Source organism: Ascaphus truei, chromosome 3 (genome assembly GCF_040206685.1).
Source record: "Ascaphus truei isolate aAscTru1 chromosome 3, aAscTru1.hap1, whole genome shotgun sequence".
Taxonomy (NCBI): domain Eukaryota; kingdom Metazoa; phylum Chordata; class Amphibia; order Anura; family Ascaphidae; genus Ascaphus; species Ascaphus truei.
In genome coordinates, this window is record NC_134485.1 from 60,367,897 (window position 1) to 60,378,723 (window position 10,827).

The 10,827-nt window shown below is 37.1% G+C and overlaps 1 protein-coding gene across 3 annotated transcripts in view; it reads left to right on the forward strand.

The window, feature by feature from the left end:
• Positions 1–6,121: 6,121 nt before the first annotated feature.
• GLRA2 (glycine receptor alpha 2) overlaps positions 6,122–10,827 on the forward strand; it is a 211,697-nt gene continuing 206,991 nt past the window's right edge. Inside the window, exons 1-2 of one of the 3 annotated variants that reach the window (XM_075594091.1) lie at positions 6,122–7,012; positions 8,946–9,079. In XM_075594091.1, coding sequence (XP_075450206.1) covers positions 6,945–7,012; positions 8,946–9,079 — 202 coding nt within the window. In that variant the 5' untranslated portion in view covers positions 6,122–6,944. The remainder of the gene's footprint in view (positions 7,013–8,945; positions 9,080–10,827) is intronic. The other 2 variants (XM_075594090.1, XM_075594092.1) reach the window with 2 other exon arrangements.

The following is a 10,827-nucleotide window of genomic DNA, read 5'->3' on the forward strand; positions in this document are numbered from 1 at the left end:
TTGTCTCTCTCCGGAGTCCACTTAATAATAATGTTTCTTATATAACAGTTGTGGTGTACACAGCATGATACATACAAGTGTGCAAGCACAATGGGGCCCTGCCCAATAGAACTTACTGTACAATCTAATGTTGATGCCTTAGGCTTTGCCTATAGTGCCGTCGCCACCGGTGAAAGTTAAGTTTCGCCGGTCGGCGGCATTGCGGGATTCCCGCAATTTGATTTGTTAAAGGGCCGTCACGTTACGCGTCAGCCCTTGAAAAATCAAATTTTGCCATCGGCGGGTTTTCGCAATGGCGACGTCGCTCCGTCGCTTGTCGCCGTCGCGTGCACTATAAGCGCACGCGGCGGCAATGCTTTTGTTTTTGGCCAAATTCGCGTCGCCGTCGCCGGCTGTATAAGCACGGCCTTAAGCACAGAGATAAAGCGATTTGCCTCAAGTCACAAGCAGCTGACACCGAGATTCGAACCACGCTCTCAAGCTTCAGAGACCATGTCATTGTTTTCAGAGTCAGTTTTGTTCAGAAAACATTAAAATAAAACATTTCAAAATATGTATATATTTTTTAAGTGAATAATCACTGAGTTTAAACCTAATAAATCAACTCACTATCATTTATTCAGGCTGGTTCTATAAGAGACAGCACTTGAAACACATTCTTTACCATCAGGTCATTGTAAACACTTATTTAGAGTGCCCTGAATTCCCAATATTGTTTGTGTTGTTCCATTTATTGCTCAGTTGCTTAGTCACAGAAGTCAGCTACTGTAGGTATGAAACCTGTGTGTCTTTGTGACCCTTTTGTCTTCTAAAGCTTTTATACGGTTCATATAAATTACATTGATATGTTTTTAATTATTGTCATTATCCACCTTCTGGTTAGTCTTATGCCAAACTTACTGCATTTGTTAACTAATTTATACATGCTGTAGGCAAGCGAGTTTTATCATCTGCCTGCATTAGATTCCAAATTGACCAAACTTGATACTACTGTATTTTACAGATCACGACATGTTAACGATTAATTTATGAGAAGACAAGTTATTACAGTTAATGCTAATTGAATCACAATTAATTATACCCCCAAAATAATAATTTTTAACTCATCGGGCGTGCTATATACTAATACTACTGGCAGCAAGGTGTTTGTTTTACATAGCCATAAACAATATGGAAATAATATCTGAATCTTGATTGCCTAAAATATTATGAATGTATCATTCATTATATTTTAATGTAAAATAAATTAGTGCTGCTTTGGTCAAATTCCAAAACAGATATGTTGCTGCCATGGTGCCCATATTGTCAGTATCAAACTTAGAACAACATTCAACATATAGCAGCTGTGAACTATTTTTGTTCTGCAACAGACTTTCAAAGCCATGGGCATTTTGTTTTAATCTTTCAAACTAAAACTCATCTTAAAGATCATAAGAATTAATTTCACATGCATTAATAACTATAAAGCAATATTGCAAGATCCAAATACATGGTAAATGTGAGCAGTGTTTTTGTATGATATACTTTAGGATTCCTTTCCTTCATTCATTCCTTCTTTATCTCCTTCATTCTTTATCTGTCTTTATTCCATTCATCTCTGTCAGCCTTCCTCTCTAATTGTACCATTGCAAGAACACACATCTTCTCAAAGCAGTGCCATTTTGCCATATGGTATTTATTTTGTGAGTCTATACATAGATTACACTTCTGTTCTGAAGTATTTAAGCCATAAGTGATTGTGAGTGATTGTTTTAAGCATGCTGAAATGTTTGAAGATCACAGGGGCCTATTCTAGTAGCTCCAAAGTTGGCTTTGCCAAATCACACGTTTTGGCATTTTCAGAAGTCACGGTATGACCTGTGTGAAAAAACGGTACTCTCTATTGAAAGGGGCATTTTCTAAACCATGTCTATAAAAAGTGACAAACTGCCTGATTTGTAGTTGCTTTAGTAGTGAAATGACCTGAAGTGTGGGGTTTATTGTATTTCCAGTTGTACTGTATATCTATCCCCTCAAACCTCCCTCCAAATAAATTAGGGAGAGATGCCTGTGCTGAAAGAGGAACATGCCTCAGGTACCCTGGGAGACATGCTAAAGTCTATACAAATTATATTTAAATGAGTCACATCCTAAAATATATCCTTAAGACCAAGCAGTCTAATGGACCTTGTGATGAAGGGGGTACCAGTATCAGACCCAACAGTATTAGAACCCACAACACTGTCAGCCATGGCAGCAACTCTAGCATTGAACTAAACCAGATGCTGGGAAACTCCACTGTCCCATATCTCTCAGGTGTGCTCATTTTTTTGCACAATAAACATTGAACTGGCAACCAGAAGCTGGAGATTGTCTTCTTTTAAAGCAACAATACTGCTTCCCCACTTTTTCATATCTTTCTTTGAATACTGTATGTAAAGCATAATTGTACTTTCTTAACTGGCAATCATTTGGTGCTCCTGTTATAAATCTGTAAACATCATGATATCAGTTTCAATCAATCCTTCAGTCAATGTAGCTCAGCAGCTACAATGTATCATATTACTAAAGTAATATTATCTATCTTTACAGTTTACTGCTCAAACTGCTGGGAATATTGGCAACACATTATCACAAACAGGAAAGTGTTGCAAATATCTTGCACTGCTTGGGAGGTGGATTAAAACATACTATAGAAAACAAAGGATGCTTGAAAACTCATTAAAATATTGCATTAAGAGTTAAATACAGGCAGTCCTCGGTTATCCGACACAATGCGTTACTCAAAATGGCATTGTGAAGCGAAACGTTGTAAAGTGAAACACGTTTTCCCATAGGAACACTGTTTAAATGAAAGGTTCCGTTCTTGAAGGCATTTTTAACACTAAAATACACCAAATATTTTATGCAGGCAATAAGATATGCAGCACACACATAAATTATATAGTGTATAGACTGTATTATATATATAATATAACATAATAAATAATATATTATATAGTATAATATAAGATTATATAGTATAATATTATATATATACGCTCTTACGACGCTTTGCAACGTTGTTTATGTGAATGTGTATATATACATATATACACACATACACAACATTGCAAAGCGTCGTAAGAGCGTTGGATAAGCCATTTTGGCGTTGTAAAAATGAACATAGGTATGCATTGCATAGCGTTGGATAAGCCATTCGTTGTAAAGCGAAGCGTTGTAAAAGGAGGACTGCCTGTAAAAGAAAAAAACAGTATTATCTAATACTACAGAACTTTGTAAAAAAAAAAACATAAGATTGCAGATGTTTTGCTGTTTTAAAGGAAGCTAGGGGAGAGGGCTACAGATGGAATAGGACCTTTCTGCTTGGCAATCTGGTCACAGCCGATCCGCTGCCAGCATTTAGCCACCACCAATCAACCACACAGCTAGCCGTCAACCATTTCATCGTGAAAGTAAGTGGTGAGAGGGATTAGCGTTGGTGTTTGGGGTCAACTTTAGGGGTTTTCGGGTAAGGGGTTAAGCTTAGGGGTTTTAGGTAAGGGGTTAGGGGTTAAGGTTAGGGGTTTTAGGGTTAGGGGTTTTAGGGTAAGGGGTTAAAGTTAGGGGTTTTAGGGTGAGGGGTTAGGGGTTTTAGGGTAAGTGTTAAGGTTAGGGGTTTTCAGGTAAGGGGTTAAGGTTAGGGGTTTTTGGGTAAGGGGTTAAGGTTAGGGGTTTTAGGGTAAGGGGTTAAGGTTAGGGGTTTTAGGGTAAGGGGTCTGATTGGGGGTTATGGATATGGATCTTAGGGTAAGGGGTTAGCAGGTTAGTGTAAGCGGTTTTTGGGTAAGGGGTTAATGGGTTAGAGTAAGGGGTTGAGGGTTTGTATGGTATGGGGTTAAGGTTAGGGAATTACCTTCATGGTGGAATATCTGGCAGCTAGCTTTACCTCACAACTGATCGGTGGCAGCTAAATGCCGGCAGCTGATTGGCTGCTGTGAGATGTGTACGCCAAAAATTCCTAGTCTGGCTACAGGTGTGAATAGTACAGCTCAAAAGTATGCTGTGTCAAAAGCATTTCCCAGCATCTGGGTTACTTCAATGCTAGTGCTACTGTCATTAATGGCAGTGTTATGTGTTCTAATACTGTTGGGTCTGATATTGGTACCCCATTCATCACAAAGGCCTTTAGACTGATTTGTCTTAAGGATATATTTTAAGGTGTGTGACTGATTTAAATATAATTTGTATAGACATAAGCATATCTCCCAGGGTACCCTGAATAAGGTGTTTGTACACAGAAAGATCAGATGGTTTGTGACTGTAATCAGTCAATTATATGAACTTTTTATAAATTGTTGCATCTCTTTTGGTGTGCTCAGCTTCCCTTCTGTTCTACAACCCTGACTAGGTTTTTTCTGCTTGCGGCATCCACTACTATTCCTGTTGCTCTTGTTCCCATAGAGCTGGGGCATCCCAAGTTGCATTTATCTTGACTCTTGTGTGTTTACCTTTTTCAGCACAGACATCTCTCTCTAATTTATTTGGAAGGAGGTTTGAGGGGAGATATATACAACTGGAGATACTATGATACTATAATATTAGTACGTTCTCCTCCTCCTCCTCCTTGCAAAAGCCTTATTTGAGGCTCTGGAGGGAGTTAACACCACCTTCAGGTCATTATCCTACTGAAGCAAGCACAAATCAGGCAGTTTGTCACTTTTTATAGATGCGGTATACAAAATGCGATTTGCAATAGAGAATACCGTTTTTAACACATTTCATTCCATGACTTCTGAACATTTGATTTTGCAATGACAACTTCAGAGATATTATAATAGGCCCCTGTGGCCGTTATTCTGTAAGGTGTGAAAAGCGCAGATGATGTGCTATCACATGAAGGCACCATTGACTTTAATGGTGCTTTTCCTGTGAGCATTTCATCTGCATTTATCACACCTTACAGAATAAGGTCCTATGTCCCTATAGTTTCCCAGTATACTTAAAAATGTGTATCTAATTTTAAAAGAATTGATGAAGGAAGGTCTGGTTATTATAGTAGTTTGGGGACCTTTCTGAACTCCAGTCACTTACAGCACAATACTGTAGTAGGGTGATCCCCTCCTACTGATAATACACACAGCCCTGCTGAGCTGTCCAAGTACTGAAATAAAGAGCTACAGAAGAGTCATGTTTTCATCCCAGCACTGTAGCCATGGTTTTTCTAGACACCACCATATGTGCAACAATGTAAAGTTATGTGCCTATCTTCTATTGCTCTTTGACAATCCTTAGGCCTCCCATTTCATAGTGCAACGAAACACGGGTTTCCCTCCTGACCAATGCATGTCTCCATTGTATTTGTGCTTTCAGGCCTAAATTTGAGATCAACATATTAATACTGTAAAAAAAAGAATGGAAAGAAAACAGAACAGCCAGTTTCATTATGTCACTGACAATCTTCAGGGACCTGGTTAGCAGCGTATTGTTAGCAAATTGTGGCTTATATAAACTTTTGAAACTCCTTAAGCTTTCTATGGTGATTCTTTATTGTCATGTTTATCCTGCATCTTTATCTTGAGTGTGGGGTTATAACTATATTGTAAACAGTTGCCATCTCCTTTTATATAAAATAGGTAAGAGGCAAGAGACACCTGCATACATTCTTGCTTTATTATTTGTAATGAAAATTAGAAAGAAACAAAAGGCCAGAGATATGTGTATTACATTAGCTTTTTGGCTCCCTTTAGAATAGCTGCTCTTTATACTCCTGGCAAACAATAATTTCATTTTTGGCATCATACAGTATATTATTTGTACCAAGAAATATAAAAACAATAAAAAAAACGTTTTATTCTTTTTTCTTATTAATGCTTTAAAAGTAGTTTATTTAATGAAAATACAGCAACAACAAATGGTTTGCTCTCAGGACAAAGCAGTCATTTTGTACACTCCTCAAAACCTTGTGACTGTGCAACTACAGTATCATTAGCATAATGTGTAAGCAATGCTTATGTCCTCCCAACTTTTGAGTGATGTTTGCACATACAGCGGGACTAAGTGGGATACTAACACAGACGTGTGCACACACCAATAATCACAAATACACAATCACACATACACAATCACAATAACATATGTAAATGAAGAAGGAAACGTGGAACTGCATGGTAGGGAGGAATGCAGTCTGCTGCCTCTCCCCCACACCACAGCTCATCCATAGTTGTAATGATAAGGATTCCGTTCAGTACCCCACACCCCCTCCTCCACTTCTTCATCAGCCTTCGTGTCAGCAGCAGCAGCAGCAGCACCGGCAGATCTACACAGTACATAGCTGCTGCCTGCACAGAGCACAGCCAACCCCGGGGAGAAGTGAACAGCAGCTTTAAATACCACTCTGAACTGCAGGGGTCATTTGGCTTCATTCCACATACCTGGGGGAACATCTTAGGCTGCATACAAGTTGGGGGGGACTGGTCCCCCCCTCCCATTCTCTCACATGATTTGAGTCTATGGATACCACTGCCCACATCGGATGCTTCCCTTCAGTATTGCCGATGTAATTGTTGCGACCTCCGTGTCAGGCAAAACAGTCTTGTAAAAGTAGGACCTTGACATATGCGGGTGTCCCGGAGCTGGGAGCTATGTATGTATGTTCGGGGGGTGCAGTAGCGTTCCTTTGTGATGATACAGAAGGGCAGTGGTGGGCGAGCTGATCATCGCACGCTTTGTCTTTCTACTGCTGGCGAATAATGAGCCTTGGTTTGACCTGACAATGCTTCCAAGAACCATCTCGTTTTGTTTTTCCCCCCATGGTCACCAACGATGCAGATTTTTCTTGTTTTGATTTTCAAGGAAAACAGATACACGGCGCTCCTGGGATCTAAGCTATAGGAGTTGCATATTTTTTTTCCCCACCACCATTGGCTTTGTTTTTGGAATTATTTCTGGAATTATTTTACAATCATCACAGAAAAACAGGAGGAATGAACCTGCATCTGGTCAACATTTTGACAGCCTTGCTTGCAATATTCCTTGAGACCAATAACTTCAGGTAGGAGAAGGGATTATTTAGTGCTTATATTTATAAATGTTATATACCTTCTATTGTACAGATAACATGCATGTAAATTGTGAGATTGTTAGTATATATAAATACATTATCGTCTCTAACTTCATTTTGATTATATAGGAGACATTATTCTACTACAATAGTATACATACTCGTGATAATAATAATCATTCTAACCATTCTAATAATAATCTAAAAGGTGCGTTTTATAATATGCAAAACCAAATCAGGTACATCATCCTCTATCTCTCTGCCTTGGGATTTGGTCCTCTTCGTTGGAAGTTGATAATATAAGTGAATTGCCATGATGTTTGTGTATCCATAGGAATGAGCAATGGATCTGTTTTTATTCAAGAGAAGCACCGATGGAGTAAGAATATACATTCTCACTGCCACCTCCTTCACATTCACAACTCAATATACAAATAATACGAAGCTGTAAAGAAAAAAATCCCTCAAACAGGACTGATTAAAAAAAGAGGACAAACCAATGCCTGGCTTTTCATAAAATAGCCAAATGTACTTTAAGCAGAAAAGGAAATTATTCTGATGTATACCGTATATATTGTAGCTGCATGTTGTGCACTCGATGTTATGAACCTGGATGGTCCTGGTAACTCTTTGATTATAAAATATGCCATTTTTGGCTGAGCATTCGTGTCCCCCATATTACTATGCTTATTTAATTTCTATAAAGATCATCTGATAATAGATATAATGCAGCTGTGACCGAAATACTCTGGAATATTTATATTTATGGCTTAATAAATCACATGCCAAAGCATGTGTAAACATCTTACATCAGGAATGTTATAATGTCCCTAATGTCTATATTTATTTATTTATTTATATATATATTTAGAGACTAAAAGGAGGCCCTAGGAGGATGACTGGGTAAACGGGTGATAAAACTAGTACTCTTCCTATATACAGTACAGTACGCATCCTATCCTCTACAAGTCGTTCCCAGCTTATACTGAATGTGAATTCAGTTTGATTGGGAGGGATGATGGACGAGGTTACCTTTTGCATGGCTTGGGAAACGCATGCCATCTTATAGTTACACTGTAGATGTATTGGTCTTCTAGACTATTCTCAAGGAAATAAGGCAAAACTGGATAAAATGTTACTGTCCTGTTACTGTACACGGTGAATATAAAATGAGAGTTGTGTCATTTGCCTTGCACATTTTTGTTTCATTTTTCTCCTTAATGTCTTGTTTTTGCAAAAAAAATGTCATGGCAGTTCTCATTGCTTAAAGAATGAGACATTTTTGCCAGATTGTCTTGAAATTGTGCGAATGTGTCCCGAATTTTGCACAAAAAAGGCAACAAATAAAGGGCCATGTGAGCTCATGCCTAGAACAATATTGTCCCACCTTGCCTGACTTCAGAACTTCCCATCTAAAGTCAGGGATATTTTTGTGACATTGGGGATTTATCCTAATTGCTTCAGGACCATAGCAGCCTGCAAACAATTGAAATGCAATACATGGTAGGTCATTTAGGCGCTGGGTTTAATGTGCATAGACTATTGATTTTCTTTTATGAAAGAAAATGTAGGTCAAACAAGTGTACAAGATCTTGTAAGAAAACAACTGCTTGGAAATCGCTACAAACGCCCGATTTGAAAGCAGGGTTTCCAAAACATGGTTGTTGTGTTTGGAAGTTTTCTAACTATTGAATGTCTCTGTACAAAACCTGAGCTTGGAGGATTGGACGTTTCATGGCATTATGCAAATTGTTCATGTAAGGCTTTGCAGAAGAAAACGTTTTGGCTGTGTTTGTCATTATTAAATTGAACCAGTGAATAATATTTGACACATACACAAAACAAAATTATTGGGCATTGTTACACTTGTTCAATGAAAACTGATTACATCTAAATAGCTAATGGCAGATGTCAATTTGTTTAGGACCGCTTTCTGTAAAGAACATGATACCAGGTCTGGGAAATCCCCCCCACAGAGCATGTCTCCTTCAGATTTTTTGGACAAATTGATGGGAAGGACATCAGGGTATGATGCAAGAATCAGACCAAACTTTAAAGGTACGTAGGTTGAGCTTATTAAACGTCTAAGAACGAAAACCCATTAAACAAGCCATGCTTATTGCCTTGATGTTTAGTGGTGCGTGTTTTGTGAGATAGGCAAACTTTTAGATCCTTGCAAAGACCTCACTCTAGCTGTAGTGTCGATCAAAAGTCACTGCACTTACTAAATATTGCATTGAGATCTCTGTATTTCAAAACATTACATTGAGAGATCGCTGTATTTCTAGATATTACATTTAGATCTCTTTATTTCTACAGTTTAGAGTTCTCAATGTATAAAATCAGTCAAATGAATACATACTTTCATAACAAGTTACTTGTTTTAAAACATGCAACCCAATACAGCAACTGCATTTTAAAATATGTTTACAAAATGTATAAACATATAATTATGTTTACAAAAATATCATGATGCAGATATTTACATGCTTATTGTAATATAGTACGTACTTATGTAAAGTATGTATGTTGATTACAGATAGGGTTTTATTGCTAAAAAGACATTTGGCACAAAATAATAAAAAATTAGATAAACAGATCTTCCAAAGTTGATCACCACTAATATTCTTAGCAACAACAACAACAAAAAAAAACTTAAAATATTATTTTTGTCTAATTCACATTTTGCTAATCAGGCAATCTAATTATTTATGGAAGACACCATTAACTGAATCCTAATTTTGCACATCGACTTAAAAAGGTTTATCATAGTTGTTTTATTTACAAAAACAAAGTGTAAAGTAAGAAAGCTTTTTTTTATCAGCAAAAGTTATTTCACCGTAATTTTTAATTGTTTTAAATCATGAAAAAAATTGTTAATATTTTTAAAACTTCCTTTTTTTTGGTCTTTGAACTATCAATCCATAAATTGACAGACATTGTATCAAATGTAACCCATTTACTTTGTTATGCAGCAAAATGGGTTTATCATTCATGCACTCCATTCATTGCATCCATTCCAATAACATTGATCATGAATAATGAATAATGGATATCCTGTAAAATAGTTCTCGAAATTAATTCCTTTGTGTACCTTAACACTTACATACATCTCTATGAAAGAGAAAGGAGGACAGTTGTTCAAGTGCAAAGGACCATATCTTGTACCACCTACAGTGAAAATCAATATATTCGTGATAGTTTACTGTTCTGAAGCATTTGTGTTTCAAAAAATTCCAATTTTCAGATCTTTAAATATATTCAAGATATAACTTTTCGGGACAATTAATATTGTCATTCCTTAGCACTTACTCAACGAAAGCATTTTTGTATCCAGACTATCACACATTACAGATTTGTAAGAGAACAAGAGATATAAGAGTGCTTTTCAAATGGCTTAATATTCGAACACTGATGCTAGGATTTGATATTGCTTTTTATTAGCAGGTGTTTTTAAGAAGGATTTTAACCGTATTGTTTCTGTACTTTCGTATTAAGCTTATTTAAGTGATTCTTATCATAATACTTTGTGTGTCTCTACAGTCTATTGTATACTGTACCATAAGTTACTGGTTTTTTTTATGTAGGGTACTGGTAGCTGTATTGGTCCTATATTGGTGCAATGAAAAAGTACTACAAAGTATGTCACTATTTTTTGGGGGGGAGGCCATTTGTTATACTGTACATGGGCATCGTAGTATTACATGCCCAATATTGTAGTTCTGCACTACTTGTCAATTCAATCTAAGTTAATGCAGTTCCGGTGTGATGTATTATATTTTTATATATATTCATGTGTTCGGTTT